This window comes from Hyaloscypha bicolor, assembly GCF_002865645.1.
Source record: "Hyaloscypha bicolor E unplaced genomic scaffold K444scaffold_141, whole genome shotgun sequence".
Lineage (NCBI taxonomy): Eukaryota > Fungi > Ascomycota > Leotiomycetes > Helotiales > Hyaloscyphaceae > Hyaloscypha > Hyaloscypha bicolor.
The window spans coordinates 180,499-198,110 of NW_020194643.1; the positions used below are offsets into that span (position 1 = coordinate 180,499).

Genomic DNA, 17,612 nt, shown 5'->3' on the forward strand with positions numbered 1-17,612 from the left:
ATATTGGCATTAGTCGTATGGATATCACAAAAGAGCCAGGCGATAAGAGCCTTTACCTGAGGAGTAGGATCAAATATCGAACGCTGGGGAGGTACTTTCTATTCGGAAAGCCTACTGCGTAAAGTTCTAGGGGAAATATCGACGTTAAAGTCCTGCTTTAATCTCTTTGCAATCTCATTATGTGATAATTTTTGCCTAATTAAACAAAGTATATGGGCTTGATAGCAATCGTAATTAATCTTTAAACGAGCCATTATGAAGAGATTAATAATAATAGATCAAGAAATTAAAGATAATAATAAAGGAATAGAAGTATGAAAGGAGTATGAGTGGGCTAGTAGGTAGTTACCAGGGGGCATGTCACGTGCATTTTATTGATTTTCCCACCTTATTGCATTCCCACCATGGAATGCGATAAAAGACCATATAGATCGATTGTTTTAATTATATTCTACTATAGGATTTACGTAGATTATTAGTAATATCACATTTTTAAAATATCGCAATTTTGATTTTGTAATTTTCCAAAAAAAATAATTGTTGCCGTAGCGTCCTTAAAGGAGCCCGTAGCAGCAATGCTTTGACAAAAAGGCCCGCTTCTCGGAGCGGATCTTTGCCTACCAAGTAAATGCGCACATTCCAATTGGTGTCCCTTTTCTGATAGCGGCTATTAAAACACTGGAGCCTTCTATAATCATCGTTTCCAACGAATTACGGCAGTCTTTTCGGGAGATGAGCATTCAACTCACTGACCGTTGATCGGACTTGAACGTCCAAGATGGAAATGTCTGTTTTCAGGTTCTAGTATTAACCAAGGAATTTGGCAAGCTGAATTCTCAAATGGAGATAATCCAGCCTTGTACATCATCGTGACCAGTAGATATATGTTAGAATATCTAGTTGGAGAAAGAAAGCTCCGTGCTCACACTAAAGCTGAAAGTGCTAATTGCCAAGTTGCTATATAATCCTTACTAATACCTATTTAGAGTTCTCCCGCCACCCTAGGTCAAAGATATAGTAATCCAGAAGCTTTTCGTAGAGTTTGGAGACGCAGTTTTCTAGCCTGGGGCCCCCTAACCGCTCGCTTAAGAACACTCGCAAAATTTACAGGCGCTTTGATCGCTAATCCCCAACCGAGATTATAGGGGCAATTGCGCCCCAGAGCCTGTGCTCGCAGCTCTAATAGCTTTTCCCGCCGCGACGGGAGACGCTAACTAACCTTGGGGTGTTAGGGCCCCTGTCTCCGGAATTCCATTGACCACCTCCCCGAGCTTTCAACTCGAAAGCGGTATCGTCTCACCCCATGAACAAAGCACCTTATCGGAAGAGTAACACGAACAAAAGATATTATTCATAAGTCCGAAGTACCTCGTCTGGCGATTGCGACGGAACACTTCTTCCATGTATGTCACCGATTATCTTCTAACTCGCATTGGGAGAGAAATCCGACCGTTCGCAGAGAGATAAGCCAGCTCGAAGTTGTTATCGCTTGCCCGCGCCGAGGGCATTACGTCAGGACCAATGTGAGGGGTAGGCTATGATCCCGGTACGACCACCACACATCGACGAGGGTATCTAAAAACACGCCAAGTACGGAAATCCTCCTCTCTCGCCCTCTTATAGGTTGGATATTCCAAATCATGATTCTGTTGTGTTGCAAATCCAATGAGGGATTATTTTTTCCCCCAGCGATATTTCACCATCGCTGCAGACCCGTGTCGCGGCTGGACCGCTCCAAGGACTGTCCCATTCCTAGAGCATATTTTCTTACTTCAGCGTCTTTATATTACCCTGACCCCTCCACTCTTGTCATCCCTTATGTTCGTCTCCTTCTTTTCTCAACGATATAGTCGCAATGATGGACGAAAAACGCTCTGGTGTCGAGACGCCACTCTATCCCTACGAGGAGGATGGAATTATTACCTCAGGGAACCGCCATTTCACCGGTGAACGTGATGTCTTTGGGAATGAAGAAACCCACCAGATCAAGTATAAGACTTTGAGCTGGCAGCTGGTGGCCGTTCTCATGATTGCCGAGATCGTCTCGAATGGCATGCTCAGTCTTCCCAGCAGTGGCGGTGTCGTTGGTGTAAGTCATCGTTGCACATATAGACATGGGGACCATCTAATGCTTTTCAACAGCTCATTCCTAATGTCATCCTTATCGTGGTAGGTATTCTTACTGGCTTCAAGGAGAATAGGCTTCTGATCTGATCCATAGTTTCTGGGCATTTTCGGCACTTTAACGGCTTATCTGTTGGTTCAATTGTAAGTGCATTTGCGTTTATAACGTGTCATTTCACGCTCATAGCTTTGGATTTCTATCACGTCACTGCACTTTTACCAATATTGCAACAATGCGGTTTTGCAGGGAACCCGGCAAAAATCTTATATCTGTCCTACCCACGATGGTGTCCCCGAGTGGCAAGCACGCTGTTTGAACGCTCTCTTCTTCCATCTTGCTTTGCCACAAGGGCTCAGTATACCTCGTTGTTGGACAAATTCTATTGTATGATTAGCTCACCTTGGTACTTGACTTCATGGATGTATCTACTGCTGCTTAAAGGAAAATTTGCTTCTTGCGCCGAGGGTAGTTAACTGAAGAGGGGGCGAAGATTACTCCGAATGATTCCCCAGCTTTTATTACTGGCATTCATGAGCAGAAGCACTACTAAAACCAAGTAGTAAGCTCAACCATCCCGAGGTTCACAACATGGGAGATGCAGGGTACATCATCTTTGGTGTTGTGGGGAGAGAAATTCTTTCAGCAGGAACCGTTATCTTTGCAGTCTTTGCAACGGGTGGCCAACTTCTTGCTGGCCAAATCGCTCTGGGTGTCCTATCAGACTCCCGCCTTTGCCTCATGCTCTATACCGGAATCTTCACCATCCCAACTCTTATTTTCAGCTTCCCCCGCACTCTCGATCGCCTCTCATGGCTCTCAGTCCCCAGCGTCTTCTCCATCCTCATTGCCGGCATCGTCGGCATGATCGGTGCTGGAATCAACCCGCTCGAGGGCCGAACCACCAGTTTGTTCCTCCAGCCCACTTTCGTCAATGCCTTCGTCTCAGTCACCAACCCCGTCTTTGCGTACGCCGGCCATTTCATGTTCTTCATCCTCATCTCAGAAATGCGCAACCCGAAGGATGCTATGAAAGCCGCATACACCTTGCAGATCTTCGCTACTACCTATTACGCAGTGTTTGCAATCGTCACTCACTGGTACCTCGGTGACGGCGTTGTGAGCCCGAGTTTCTCTAGCCTGCCACCCGTGTGGGCGAAAGCGGCGTACGGCATCGCGATCCCAAACTTCTTGATCGCTGGAAGCTTGTACGCGCACACAGCAGCGAAATTAATCTTCCTACGCCTCTTCCGTAATTCGGAGCATCTGCACAGCCATACTTTGATAGGCTGGGGGACGTGGACCGTCCTAATTCTGATCATGAACGCCGCATCCTTCGTCCTGGCTGTCGGGGTGCCGATCTTCTCCTACTTGATCGGGATTGCGGCGTCGCTGTTTGCAAGTTGGTATACGTATGGTATCGCGGGCGCTTTCTGGCTGCATGATTCTTACTACCTGAGTGGTGACGGTGTGAGGGCGTGGAAGCGCAGACCGACGATGTTTGTGTTGAGTGTGTTGACGTTTGCGGCTGGAGGGTTTATTTGTGTTGCGGGAACGTATGTGATTGTTACATTGATCATATCGGCGTATAATAGTGGATGTGAGTTTCTCTTACTTCAAGTCGAAGATGTCGTGCTAACAAAGTGGGTAGCGGTTCCACCACCATTCCAATGCTGATGAAGCTGAGCTATGAATACCATGTGCAGTACGTAGATAGCGGCATAAAGTATCGGGAATACAGGGCATTATTTTATGAAGGCCACTAAATGCCCTGTAAGGTCTTACTTTAATCTCCCTGTAGCTATTCCTGGTTCCCTGTAAGCCCTATAAGGGTCCCCTGAAAGTGTGGCTTACCCCGCTATTACTTAATAAGCCTCTGATTTTGATTATTTTTTAATAACTTTGATTCTAATATATAGTAATTTTCTCTTCCCCCTTTTTCCTCCCTTCTTTATACTTATTACCCCCTTCTAAACGAATTATCTCTTTCACGTAATAAGGAATTGCCTCAATCCACTCCTGAATCTTACTTTAGGGTAAGTCTTGCTAGTACTTCTCCCACCTTGCTTTAAGCTTCTTTCTATTAGTTATTAGCCCCCGCTTTATTATTTCCTTTTTCATATAAAACCAAGCCTTCTCAATTATATTAAGATTAGGTAAGTTTACTAGCCAGAGCATTTTTATAATCCTCTATAAGCTATAAACTGCTCCTTAGTAATAAGATTTATATACTAGTATATTATTCTCCTGAATAATCATATTAGGTTAATTCTTTTAGTATTCCCTTATAAAGGGCAAAAGCTTCTCAATAAGGATCTTCTTTTAATATCTATACTAATTAATCCCGCCTCGACCATTCTTTACTACAAATACACTAGTAGCCTCGTTATGCTTCCAAGTTTTTTATATCCCTCCAAGAGCCCGTCTATATACCTTTATCTAATCCCTTAGCCACTTCCTTTACTCCTTTTCCCACTTCTGTTTATTCGCCTTCTTAATTAACGAATTCCTTGTATCCAAATTAGCCTTTCTTTCTTTCTTCTCTTAAGAAGTTTCCTTCTCCCATATATAGCAAGGCCCCTTCTTATTATATAAAAACAATCCCCAGAATATAAATTCAGAAAAGCCTTTCTAATATTATTTTATATAATACTTATTATATACTTCTCCAGATAATCTCTATACTCTTCTCTTTCCTCTTATACTTCCCAATTATACCATAGTTTCGTCCATAAAAATAATATCCTTCTATTCCTCAAGTATCTAATATTCTCTCTCTAAATACCAAGCCAATCGCTCCGCTATATTTAGCTTATTTAAACCAGGTTTGACTATTAATTTATATTAAGAGTAGCCTATATACGTAAGAACCTTCTAAATTATTCTTGGTATAATCTCATAATCCCGCTTTCTTACTTCTTTTATAATTATTATATAAGAAAAGCCTTTTATAATAGAATTTTGAAGAATAACTTTCAAAATATACTTAATTACTTTAGAGAAGATTATAGATCGACCAGATCTTAGTATATTAAGTATATGGGAGACCTCTAAAGGTATATTCTTATTCTCTACCTATCTACGCTCCCTAGCCATAGCTGCGAGTTAATAAAGAGCTATTTTGGGTACTCCTATAGCTTCTCTGATTTGTCCCAAAGACTTCTTGTCCTCAAGTATATAAATAGCCTTGATTCTGGCACTAGTAGAGTACTCTTTGGGCCCAAGAGTAGCAAGTATAAAGGCAGTTAATAAAGCAGGTAATAAAAGGGCTGGTTTAGCTGAATTATTATCTGAATTATCCGAATCTGATAGTAAATTATACCATACATCCTTTTTATCTTCGGTATATTCGTTATCTAACGAATTGGGAGAAGAGGCGAGCTCTGATTAGCCATCTAATAAGTCAGGGAAGTCAAATAGACCTCCAAAAGTAGCTATAATAATAATTAAACTAAAATTGAAAAGCAATAAAGTATATTTAATAAATTAGAATTAGAATTCAGAACCAAGTATATATAAAGAGGTATGTATTAGGGCTAATTACCCCCCCTTTACTCGCTATTAATTAGTAGACTCGCCTATATTTATGGGCGTTTGGGGGCGTTTAGCACCTGTTAAGCTGCATAAGCCCATATTAAGCCTTCAGGGCACTTTTAGTAAGCTTATAGGGGCTTACAGGGGACTGGGACTAGCTACAGGGATATTAAAGTAAGACCTTACAGGGCATTTAGTGGCCCTCATAAAATAATGCCCTGTATTCCCGATACTTTATGCCACGATCTCCGTAACGTACTCTCTCTGCGCATGTATATTTACAATACAATTCGAATTTATCTCGATTTACTATACCATAATGTATGATTGCGAGTTTTACCCCACCCATTTCATGCCTGCAGACCTGAAATGATGCATAGCAGCCAAAATCTTCACTAAAATCAAACTTCCAAACTTGACCGAAGGTGATACACACTTGCTTTGCCGAAAAACGACTTTAAGCAGTGATGTTATTGGGCTTGTTCATATTACATGAGGCTGAAATAAATCCCCCAAGAAGTGATCCACGCCGCTCGAGAAGTTCTCCCGTACATTGTTCAGAACACCTGTACCGGATCTACATGGTGTGGCGTCGGCGGGGTAGGAAAGGCGGGTTGGCATTCGACCTCACTCGTGGCTAAACACATTGTTACGTGCGCATGAAGCTCCAAGTTTTAGGTCATGAATTCGTAACGCTAGGTAAACAAAGAGGTATCTAAAATCCATCTATAGTTAACACCTTTCCGCGCTTGCCGTTGTCCTGTGTATACCTTCCATCTAAACACCAAATATTATCAACTGACTTCCCTCCATCCCCAACCCTTGTCGACGTCACGACACACACGCTGCACCAACAATCGCATCAAGCGCAGAACTCTGCGTCTCCACCGTCGCGACCACATTGGCCTGCCCACTCCAAACAAGCCCCAGTTGATTATTAACCCCCTTATCTTTCGCCCAGATCTCATTCGCGTTATTCTGCAAAAAGCTCACAAATTGAGTCTTCAAGTTCGCCGGCAGGACATTCGCTCTATTGACCAAGAACTGGATATTCCGTCCATAGATGCCTTTGAATTGCGAGAGATCCGTGCTGCAGTTCGGTTCGCATGTTTCGTGGAGGATCATTTGAGAGTTGTTGGCATAGTGAGCCATTGACGCAGTAGCCAAAGTATTGGCCAGATTATTGTACTTCGGATCGCCCGTGGACCAAGTCAGCTCTGCCAGACCGGAGAGGATGACGCCCTGGTTGTAGGTCCATCCTTCTGTGCCGCTGTTCTGGCAAGGCTTGACGTCGATGTTCAGACCGTCGTTGATGATGTTCTTTGAGTTGATCATGCCGGAGGCCATGAACCAGTCGTAGGCTTCCATGGCCATAGTGAAGTATTCGCTGTTTGTTGGAATTCGATTGGCGAGTTTTACCGAAGCTGTTAGGAAGAGCTCGTTTGCGATGGCGTTCACGGAGGTTTTGGCGAAGTCCCACCTGGAAGATGTGATGTTAGTGAGGTGGCGGCGGGGGGACGGGGAGGGAAAGGGGGACAAACCAAATTCCACCAGAGCAGGGTGTGGTGTTCCATACGCTCTTGGGGTCTTCGTATATCTCGGCTGCTTTATTAAGATATTCCACCTTCCCCGTGACATCATACACCTTTATCCAAGCCAACACCCACCATAACTCATCATCGTAGAAGGTGTTCAAGAATGAGCCTCGAGGAGAGAAAGGCGAGGTCGCGACTTTTAGTGTGTTGGCGAAGATGGTGAGGATTTCCGAGTTGTGCCCGGGGAAGGAGTTCTCATAGTCTGCGAGCATGGTGATGACATTTGCACTGTTCCACCAGTGGGCAGTGAACTTTCCAGTGCTGTCGGTATTGCCAAAGACTCCGAGTGCAGAATTGTAGAAGGTGAGCATCTCTTTAATGCCGGCGTCAGCATATGACGTGTATGCAGCTTGCAGAGTTGCATCTCGGCGATTTAACCTTGACCCTATTTGATGATAGGTAGATTGAGGTTGAGGAAGAGCATTGCAAATTGCAACAGCGGAAAATATAACAGACAGAACTCGAGGGGTTGATAGAAACATTGTAATCACGTGATGGACAACAATGCTTAGAAGCCAAAAGGGGTATCAAACTTTTGATGTCTGACAGAAACAGCAGCCTCCACATCTTTATAAGAAGGAACAAGCTCTGAGAATATGATCTAACCTCTCTTCCGCACTCGCGGAAGCTAGTACAGCATTGCTCTAGGAAATCATCTCCATCATCAAAGAACCACTAAGCTCTAATTTGGGTACTTCCCTGCCCCTCAATTGGGCGAATGTTCCTAGGTTGTTTCATTTCGCATTGCTGCACCGCAACAAAACTCCGAAGCAGCGAGGCGCTGGCTGTCATCTTGGGCCAAACATGCCAGCAAGGCCCTGTCTCCAGGGGGCTTCGCATAAGAATCATCTCAACTTGGCCCGGCGGAGGCGATGTTCCTCTTGCGCAACTCCTGTCATTGGATGAAAATGTGCTTCTGGGCAGAGGATGGCAGAGTCCCTAATCTTCGGGACGCCGCCAAGGGGGGCGCTGGGAGATCGACGTGTTCCTGCAGGATTGTTCTCGATGGCTGATCCTGGGTCGAACTTTAACGTCAACGACGCGATGAACTGTTTCTTGGGAAGCGGTCAGGAGATCAGCATTCACGTCACTCACGTGGCAGGGAATTGTTAACATCGTGACTTGTTTTCTGTTCCTTCGCTGGCAGGAAACAACGTGGTCCCATAAGTTGGGGCTGGGAATGTTGCTTAGCCCCATAACATGAGGCGATATACCGTCAACGTGCTGGGGGTTGAAACGATGCTTAAATCTTAGGTGGGTGGCCGCGCCCGCCAGCCAAGTGTTTTCAGTCTCGTTTTGCAAGCCACAAGTAAGCTGATAGGTCTTCTAAAATAAGAGGTCAGAAAGTTGCGCATTTGAGCCTCGTTCGCGATTTGAGGATGTTTGCGAGACGGTTTTGATTTTCGTAAGATTGAAGTTCAGGAATCGTGCCCTGGCGTCTCGCTTTACGGAAAGCCGTAAGGATCAGATATGCCAACGAGATTTAGAGATTACTGTTTAATGATTACTATTTGGCGATTACTGTTCACCCCACCAAAATTCCCCCGCACCTACACCCCCCCTAACCCCTCCCTAAGCCAATACTATCACTTAAAATATTTATTCTCTCTCTTTAATTCTTAAAATTATATATAAGTATAGGAGTAATAGAGAGAGAGGGTATATGGAGGGGGGGAGGGGCGTTGAGGAGGGCGAGCGAGTAAAAGTAAAGAAGTAAAAAGCGAGAAGAAGTGAATTATGAGACTTGTAAGTTGCGAGGAAAAGGAAGCCCTATAATTATAGGCTACTTGTCGCTAAACTATAGGCTCTAGGTACTAAAAATTTAGTACTTAACTTTTTCGTGAGGTATTATATAGGTTTTTAGTAAGATCCCTCGCTTTGCTTGCGCCCCTCTTCCCCCCACTCTACACTCCCCTAATATCCACCCTTTCTTACCCCTATACTTATATATATAGAGAGAGAGTAGAATTAAAGAGAGTAAAGAGAGTAAATATTTTAAGTAGTAGTAGTAGCTTAGGGAGGGGTCAAGGGGGGAGTATAGGTGCGGGCGAATTTTGGTGGGGTAAATAGTAATTATTAAATAGTGATCGCTAAATCTCGCTGGCACATCTGATCCTTAAGGTTACGGCTTTCCGTACCTGGCGTCTCGCTTAGTTTTAGCCCCTTAGAAGGTTCACCAACCAGCGCCTCTGGTTAGTTGTTGCTATACAGAAATCCGGGCCGAAAATTCACGTTTTCTATATTAACTTCCATAACACTAGCAATTAAATGTTTACAATTTTTAGAGGGCACTCCTATAGACTGTGCATTAATTAATATATTTTTTAAGGGAACCTAAGTGTGCTGGCTGTTAAAGAACTTAATCGGGGGTTTGATTTCCAGGCTGGATTCTGTAACAAGTTTGGCGGTATAGCACGACTAAGCGGAAGCGCGTGCCAGCCAACGCCGACACCACTCAACTACCAAGCTTGGGTTTGACCACAACAACATAACTTGAGGAAATAAACTCTATGTTCAGACTCCTCGGAGTATTCTTTATAATCTATGAAGTTCTGGGGATTTCCAAAGCACTTTGAAAAAAAAAAAAACCTTGTCATTTTTTGGTATGCTGACAGGGGTAAAAGTGGGCGGTTGAGTGGTGTGGGCATTTGGCTGGTGAATCCTTCTATCGGTAAAGGTAGTGAAAAGTTCAGGGGCCAGCCTACCTCAACTTCAACTCCCCCCTCTCACAGCGCCTTTCTCTTACTTTCTGGTTTCTCCCCGAGTTGTAATCTCATCGAACAAGGAATTCTCTCATTCGTTCACTTCTCAAGGTTCGATCTTGGTTCTCACTGTTCACCACAGACAGCGGGTTTCAGCAGCTGCGTCATTCCTTGATTTCCTCACCCGACGCTGAGCTGAGTCACAATTATGGCAACGACAAACGGCACCACGCTCAAGGTGGAAAGGACTCTCTCTATCATTGGATGCGGTGTGAATGCGCGAGAAGTGGAGATCTGGATAAGGCTGACATTTTACTAGGGACCATGGGCGCAGCGATCCTATCAGGAGTCCTGGAGTCATGTTCACGTGCTCAAGCAAACGGAGAAGAGCCCAAGATATCTCGCTTCATTGCAACAGTGAATAGCGAGGGCTCTGCGGACGCACTGCAAAGGAGATTCGAAGCTTATGCAGATCGATTTGACGTTCGAAGGGGAGAAAACGTGACGGCCATGCGGGAAGCGGATATCGTGCTCTTGGCATTCAAGCCTTACATGGTTGATCTCGTGCTTCGACAGCCAGGAGTGCGGGAGGCACTAGCTGGAAAGTTGATCATTAGTGTTCTCGTAGGGTCACCTCCTGCGAAGTTGGAGGAAGCGATTTTCAACAGGGATTCGGATTTTGATTGGGGCGAGATTCCGAGGAAGGAGCAAGGGAAGCCGTTGTACATCAAACGAGCGATGTTGAACATCGCCGCCGAGTTCCGAGAGTCAATGACCGTCATTGAGACAACGAACATGCCAAGACAATATGAAGAAATAACAGAGTGGATCTTCCTTCAACTCGGCAAAATCCAACCAGTGGCACCGGACCTGTTCGACATCGGCGGTGTGCTGGCCGGTGCTTCGGGCGCATTGCTCTCTGTTGCATTTGACGGGATGTTAGATGGAGCCGTGAAGCAGGGGTTGAAAAGAGCAGATGCAAAGAAGATCTTGACGCAGTCGTTGTTCTCGATGGCGAAGTTGCTGGAGAATGAGCATCCCGCGGTGTTGAGAGAGAGGTTCTCGAGTCCGAAGGGGACGACTATTGATGGTTTGTTGAGTTTGGAGGAGGATAGAGCGAGGTATGCGTTTAGTAAGGCGGTCATTGCAAGTACGAAACGGAGTTTGGAGATTGGGAAATAGAAGTGGATCTGCCATCACTGTGCTTAGAATTCCGATTTTTGATTTGACTTCTACTGTATACGCGGCATTTTGTTTTGCCCACTTTCACGTCCCTTCATTTCCAATAATTGAAACCCTTCTATGGTTGGATTGAATTCACCCTGCTGTTTGAATTCTGCCTGTATCATTGGTATGGTCTCGAATCTGAAGTAATACCGATCAATTGATCGGCAAGGACGCCACGTTGAGACTTTTTGTGCACCTAGTGGAACTCGTCTAAATAATTGAGCTTAACAATCGCCGAAGGTTGCTAGAGATAAACACATATTTTTGAAAACTGTATGTATTTGGAGACTTCTTCGGTCGACAACCAGACCTTACAAGTGCTCGGCGCCCCTCAACACCTCCCCTTTTGTCTTAGTGAGCTTCATATATAGCCCCTGCTGTATTGGGAAGGATGAAAGGAAGACCTCGTTCTGTCCACAAACGCGACTCTGTCCCACCGAGGTACCGGCAACAGAAGCAATGATATCTCGTGCCGGTAATTCTTCTGTGAACCCTATCCACTGTGCTTTCAGTGTGGGGGCCGAAAGTTTTATTAGTCCTAGATTTGGTAAAGGGGGCTTTTCTTGATTGGTAATGCCAGGAGCATGAGCTTGATTGCTCTTGTCAAATCCCTGTAAAAAGCATACTCGTAAGTTTCTATCCAGGATCGGCCGGCAAAGTACGCGCTTATGATAGACTGCATGTAGACAAAATTAATAGTGCTACTCCAAGCAGAGTCAAACGCGCTCATATCGCGGACTGAACAGAAGGTGTCGGCCGGATCTTGTATCTGGAATACTTGGTAGACCGCTGCATTACTCCAACAGAAATTTCCTTAGCAGTCTTGAATCTCGACAGCCACAATGAACCCATAGTTTAGGCCGAATTGAGGTTGCCCACTAACTGCCCTTGTCTTGTTGTAGGGGAGGACTTTCCACGAGCCACCTTGGCTTCCTTGAACAAGGATATATGTGTCTCCGTTGCGCTCTAGTTTCACACTCTTGACAAATGGGTTACTAGCTTCAAACCACAAAGATGAAGCTGGAGCAGTTGAGACCGTGAAGGCCTGCCTGCAAGTATTTAAAATTCACCCTTTTAGACGAATGCCAACCGAAAATATGGTGCCCTAGGTGCCATAGGTCATGGGCGCTCAACCTTCGGAAAAGATCTCCACCCCAACGTACTTGCAACACTTCATGAATGACGCACGACAAACCGAAATTGCTGTTGCAAAGGTACGAACAAAAGTATGAGAGTGAGATCAACAACGGGTACACCCGCAAAGTCCAAGGCATTTCCCGACACATCTCGAGCCCCAACAGCCACTAATAATTAAGATTTTCCTGATTAAAGTTATGAGATTCTGCATATAAATGACCCACTAAACTGGCTTGCCTTCGGCTTGGCAATATAAAGTTAGATCAACCCTTGTCCTAAGCATTACGAACGCTAGTAGAAGTATTCCACATGGTTGAAGGAATTGACCAAACAAACCCTATTACGCCAGCGGATCTGCACGTGCAATATGACTGCAAGATATGCAATCAATCTTCATCAATCTCAAACTAGACAGTGCGCTTGAACAGGGAGCTCTTAAGCTTGTCTCTACCGATACTGGGCAGCGTGCTACTGGAGCTGCATTCACGTGCACGGCAGCTTGTTTATAGGGTGCTATATTCACGTGCCATGTAGTCTGCTTACAGAGAGCTATACTCATATGCATGAGTAGGCTAAGTCGCGCGACGCCCGTAGCTGACTGTGACGGCGGGATCGAGGGAATAGCCAGGGCTCAAAGATCTAGGAATCTCATGTATTGAAAATACTAAGCTAAAGAGAAGAAGGAGAGAGAGAGAGAAGGAGAGGGGATAAAATGAGAGAAATACTAGCAAAAACCACTGAAACGCCGGCTAGCTAGGTGAAAGCAGTCATGTGACGGCCACCCCCATATGGCCCCTAGCCGGCGCCGTTACACTGACTCTAAAACACGTGGATAATATAAAGTGAGAATATACTTCTTATGCAGTCGTGACAGTAAGGGAAGAACGTGTTTCTTACCGGCCTTATATGCACGCGCTAGAGGCTAAGATATAGCGGAAAAAGAAGGCCTTATTTCAGTAAAGTTATAAAAACTGGCCTTAAGGGAGGGGGAAGGGGGCTAGGAAGGAATCAAATTCTCAATTTTATTGAAGATAGGCACGTGGGGACAAATACAATAGTATAAACCCGAGTACTCAGGATATATCTTAAGACAGAAAGAGAGGAGGAGAGAGGAGAAGAAAGCTATATACACGATGAGATGCATATCGAGATGCACGTGATCAGCCACGTGACCGTCACCTGAATCCCCACTACAATAAGTACCCTTCCAGGGCAGCCCTAGAGCGGTGCTTACATATATGAAAGAGAGTTGACCTCTTTTGACCACGAAAATTGCTACTTTGGGCTGACAATCCCGGTTCTGGACAGGGGTGTCTCCTGGGGTTGGCAGAGGCACACTGGTTTTGTAACAGAGTATGAGATTAGATAAAACATAAGAGCTAAGTTGGAATTACAACTCGCACCTCCTAAGAACATATCAGAATTAATACGTTTATTAAGATTGTCAAGACTGCCGATGCCTGAATGAATGTGCCACCCTCGTCTACCGAGATTTGTCTGCCGATCTTCTAAATAGCCTGTAAACAGGAAATTAGGGAGACAGAGGGGAGATCGAAATTTGGCAACACGGCGAAAAAAACGATCGCGTCCCCTGCTTATCTCGCGCCTTGATCATCTAATGATACCCGGAGCCTGCGAAATATGATGTACTGCATTGAAAGGACAGAAGAGAGGGGAATCCCGCCACTTGACAACCTGGCAATACAGAACGAGATCCACACATTGTACTAGTGTATCGGAGCGACTCTCTTGCCGTGTTGCTCGGACTGAATAAGTCAAAGTCAAAGCATGAATGAAAAGAAATATGGTTCATCCTAGGACAAAAGAGTAGAGCTCTGCCATTATAAGGTGATGTGTGAAAAGGATCTACGAAATAGGTCTCTATTGTCTTCTCCCGCCGAGTGCTGAGCCATTTTTTGCAGGCTAGAGGGGGAAAGTTCCACCTAAATACATCTTATTGACTGATACACGCACTCTTCAATGGTAAGAATCGCAGATCCCTTCTGGAGGTACAGAGTGCTAATTGCCTGTTTTGGCTTATTTCATGTTGCCTTGCCACTTGTTAAAATTCGCTCCGAAGCTTCCACTTGGCCCATGTCCATTGCACAGTTGTTTTGAAGCCCTCATGTCCATCCGACCAAGATCAACAAGAGGAACCAAGCTCGGTCTTCCATGCGCACATTGAAATGGGAATTTACATTTTGCCAATCTGCCCACCAGAGCCTCGCATTGCTCCTTGCTCAGTTCATCATTGAACATAATTGCGCTCCTGCAGGCACGCGAATTCAACATGTCGATGATTCCCCGTGGACAGTTGTGAATTCGTTGAAGCCAATCTCCCTCGGCTGCCGGAAGTGGTTGTGCACCTCTGTCATGAATCTTCCACGCCTCTGTCCGAATGAGATCTATAAGTAGCCTCGGATCAAGCTTACATCGTTCAATGATGCTGGGCGGAAGAGAGAGTACGATGAGGCGTTGCAATGCTGTGCCTTTGGAAGTAGTTTCGGGGTGTATTTCGTTAAGAAATTCGAAGATAATTCCCCACCTCGCGAAATATTCTTTGTATTTGTAGAGGAGCCGGGCTTCTTTGCTTGAAATCTCAAAATCAATGGGTTTGCCGAGAAGGCTTGTTCGGACGCCCGATTCTGTTGGCATGGATGTTCCTGTCACTGGCGGCGCGAAAAACTCTTCCAACAGGGTTTCGATGCGGATTCTCTCATCCGCTGCATGTTGATCTATGAGGACCAGGAGTGTACCGCCCCCAGAATCCGCTGCGCCTACGGTTTTTGCCGATTCAAGTTTCACCAGAATGAACTTCGTATCCACTTGGCAAATGACTTCGGCACGGTTCAGTGCAGCTTTTGATATCCGGCCATCAATGCCAGCAGACGATTGCTTGAAAGCTCGATCTATGTCGAGTTGGGAGCAATGACGACCACGGCCATGCAATATTTCTTGAGTGCTAGCCTCTGATCCATCAAAGGACACTCGAGGAATTGATGGCTCCGCTGGGCAGAAAACGGGATTATTCCAGGTCTTGAGAATATTGTTCAACCATGGACTCGGTCCCTCTGTCCCTGAGACGTTGGTGTTTGCGGGCCTCTGAAAGTTGGTTTCCTTGTGTGTTGTTGATGAAGAAGCAGTATTTGTGTAGCTTGATTTTGCTTTGTCGGCCCGAACAGTCAAGCCAGTACGCTGATTGACGAGAGACTTGACTCTGGTGACAGGGTTCGTCCAAGCAATTAAATCCTCGCCTGGCAGACGGGAATGGTCATGGGCCTGAAGCGTCTGCTGAGGGCCTTTCGGAATCGACGTTCGAAATTTCCCTGCCGAAAAAGCCACATCCTCAAAAGGTTGCCGAATTATTTTACCCTTGTTTGACAGCAGCGGGGTGGCCGATCTGAAATTCGTGTCTGGGATTGGCGTGGATATACGGCTGGTGGAGCTTGGAGGAGCGGAGCATGGGCGCGGAATCTTGGCGGTATCCGAGGTTTGTTGCAGTAGCTCGGAAAGGGCAAATTCCGTTGGTCTCGAACCGATCTTGACTCTCGTCCAGACATCAAATGGAGTATCTAGTCTTGATGGCTCTCGTTGAGATGAAGGAGCGTTCATGTTGGTTGCCATGGAGATTGGGCTGAGAGGACTGAATACTGAATTCTTCCGTTCCGTGCTGATCGATGCGCTCCTTGCATGGATGTTGGTAGCGGAAATTGCAGGGAATCCGGGGTCGTCGAGGACCGAGGCGTTTGCATCTTCAGCGGTGGTTGATGTTTTCGACCTGCGACTACGGCTAGCCTTGGGCCGGAAGTGATGCTTGGTCAGAAATTCCCAAATCATTGCCTGCAACAACTCCATGATTGCACCGAGACTACTCCCTTTGTCATCCAAAATGCCATCCACGTCCAGACCTCTTCCATCCGCCAATCGGAGATTCTGTTGGATGTTGATATAGAACATCGGCCATCGATAAATGCTCTTCTTGCCACCTCTCAATTCCTTGTTCGTGAAGCCGTCTCCCTTATATCTTTTATCCTTGGCTCGGCGGTCAATTTCTGAAGCATCCAGTTCCACAGCTTCTTCGTCGTTTCCAAATGAAGAGTTGAGAAACATGCGATTGATCTCATCGTGAAGTACACTGCACGTATCATGAGAGAAAAGAGGTTGTATACCGAAAGAGATAAACTGGGTGTGTTTCGTGGCACTTGGAAGAAGTGATAACGCTGAGGTGATGGCAATTTTTGGTGTGGACGCTCGCGCCGAGACCCAGAACGGTTTATCCTCGATAGAAACGAGAGAAGCTTGGGACAGGATGGAACAGACTGTTGAGACATCGATCTGGTTATAGGACACTGAAGCCGAATCGCCCGAGTATCCCCGAATAAGCAACTTCTCGTTCGTTCCAGCTTCACGAATGGTAACGGCAACAGTCTTGGGCCAAGCAAGCAGGAGCAAGGCAAGATATCGTCTCAATTCTTCCCATTCCTTGCTGTTCCCTCCTGACTTCTCAGCGGACATGGCTCTCTGCTTCACGCGAACAGGCATGTTGCCAAACAAGTCACGGACAGTGACGCGAGTGCCATGGCTAAAGGATGCCAAATGGAGCTTGGGTGGAGAAGGTGTCTGACGAGACACAACAACTGACTTGTGCATGGTGAGGGTGTTGTGAGAGTGATGTAGATGGTGGTGGGATGTGACCGAGAGCAATGACAAGGCAGACAAGGAGGCCAGAAATGTTCCACGACAGCCATGAAGTGGAGTGTGGTTGGCCAACTTTGAGGAATCTTTACTTGTCAGCGATGAGTCCTGAAATCGGGAGGGATGTTCTCACGGTAGAGCTTTCCAAGGCCCCCGTCTTCGCCAAACTCAGATGGCAGTATTCCCATACCATCGTCTTCCACAACACAGCTCCCCCGACCATAGTCGATGATACTTTCGACCCTTTTGGATGAGGCATCAAGGGAATTCTTCAGCAACTCGCACACTACTCCATTCAGACTGGTGATGGTGGTGGACGACTTGATTTGAGCGACGACTTCGGGCGGCAAGGGTTGGATGGACATCTTGTCGAGATATGTAGGTATATCTTGTTTCGCAACAATGCAGCTATAGGTACTGTATCAGAGATATCCAGTTGGGTGGCGCCTTCCCACTTGAAAGCAAGAAGCCATCGTTTTTGATGCCGGCTTGCTGTCGTCACCAAGATCTCAGAATTGCCTCATCTCAGCATGGAAAGGCTTCATGGAGACATAATGGGCGGTCTTCCATGCTTTGGTGTTTCATGAGATGTTAGATAAT

The 17,612-nt window shown here is 45.8% G+C and overlaps 5 protein-coding genes across 5 annotated transcripts; 2 read left to right on the top strand and 3 right to left on the bottom strand.

Annotated features, from left to right (window-relative positions):
* Positions 1-1,703: 1,703 nt before the first annotated feature.
* Positions 1,704-3,945, top strand: K444DRAFT_618829 (transmembrane amino acid transporter). Its single transcript, XM_024881404.1, has 5 exons — positions 1,704-2,089; positions 2,143-2,169; positions 2,222-2,268; positions 2,686-3,722; positions 3,774-3,945. The coding sequence occupies exons 1-5, from the start codon at positions 1,859-1,861 to the stop codon at positions 3,797-3,799; spliced, it is 1,368 nt and encodes a 455-aa protein (XP_024730546.1). The 5' UTR covers positions 1,704-1,858; the 3' UTR covers positions 3,800-3,945.
* A 118-nt stretch (positions 3,946-4,063) lies between these two features.
* Positions 4,064-4,309, bottom strand: K444DRAFT_493812 (uncharacterized protein; the record flags this gene model as incomplete). The annotated part of the gene is made up of 2 exons (XM_024873252.1): positions 4,064-4,151; positions 4,176-4,309. Coding segments are annotated over 2 exons (222 nt in total), but the record flags the coding sequence as incomplete, so codon positions are not given.
* Positions 4,310-6,399: 2,090 nt separating this feature from the next.
* K444DRAFT_571134 (glycoside hydrolase family 76 protein) lies at positions 6,400-7,576 on the bottom strand. Its single transcript, XM_024877301.1, has 2 exons — positions 7,198-7,576; positions 6,400-7,136 (listed from the first exon to the last, which is right to left on the bottom strand). Exons 1-2 carry the CDS (start codon positions 7,560-7,562, stop codon positions 6,488-6,490), a joined length of 1,014 nt encoding a protein of 337 aa, XP_024730548.1. The 5' UTR covers positions 7,563-7,576; the 3' UTR covers positions 6,400-6,487.
* A 2,592-nt stretch (positions 7,577-10,168) lies between these two features.
* Positions 10,169-11,253, top strand: K444DRAFT_618831 (pyrroline-5-carboxylate reductase). The gene has a single exon (XM_024881405.1). It carries the CDS (start codon positions 10,278-10,280, stop codon positions 11,133-11,135), a length of 858 nt encoding a protein of 285 aa, XP_024730549.1. The 5' UTR covers positions 10,169-10,277; the 3' UTR covers positions 11,136-11,253.
* A 2,883-nt stretch (positions 11,254-14,136) lies between these two features.
* On the bottom strand, positions 14,137-17,595 carry K444DRAFT_667934 (uncharacterized protein). The gene is made up of 2 exons (XM_024887353.1): positions 17,146-17,595; positions 14,137-17,098 (listed from the first exon to the last, which is right to left on the bottom strand). Exons 1-2 carry the CDS (start codon positions 17,375-17,377, stop codon positions 14,355-14,357), a joined length of 2,976 nt encoding a protein of 991 aa, XP_024730550.1. The 5' UTR covers positions 17,378-17,595; the 3' UTR covers positions 14,137-14,354.
* Positions 17,596-17,612: the final 17 nt, after the last annotated feature.

Bases quoted from the DNA above. Each gene is read 5' to 3' on its own strand.
- K444DRAFT_571134 (XM_024877301.1), bottom strand. From the start codon at position 7,562: ATGCTCACCTTCTACAATTCTGCACTCGGAGTCTTTGGCAATACCGAC. The intron at 7,137-7,197 runs GTTTGTCCCCCT...CACATCTTCCAG, and splicing joins CCCTGCTCTGGTGGAATTTG to GTGGGACTTCGCCAAAACCT.
- K444DRAFT_618829 (XM_024881404.1), top strand. From the start codon at position 1,859: ATGGACGAAAAACGCTCTGGTGTCGAGACGCCACTCTATCCCTACGAG. The intron at 2,170-2,221 runs GTAGGTATTCTT...TCTGATCCATAG, and splicing joins CTAATGTCATCCTTATCGTG to TTTCTGGGCATTTTCGGCAC. The intron at 2,269-2,685 runs GTAAGTGCATTT...AAAACCAAGTAG, and splicing joins GCTTATCTGTTGGTTCAATT to TAAGCTCAACCATCCCGAGG.
- K444DRAFT_667934 (XM_024887353.1), bottom strand. From the start codon at position 17,377: ATGTCCATCCAACCCTTGCCGCCCGAAGTCGTCGCTCAAATCAAGTCG. The intron at 17,099-17,145 runs GTGAGAACATCC...TGACAAGTAAAG, and splicing joins GGGCCTTGGAAAGCTCTACC to ATTCCTCAAAGTTGGCCAAC.
- K444DRAFT_618831 (XM_024881405.1), top strand. From the start codon at position 10,278: ATGGGCGCAGCGATCCTATCAGGAGTCCTGGAGTCATGTTCACGTGCT.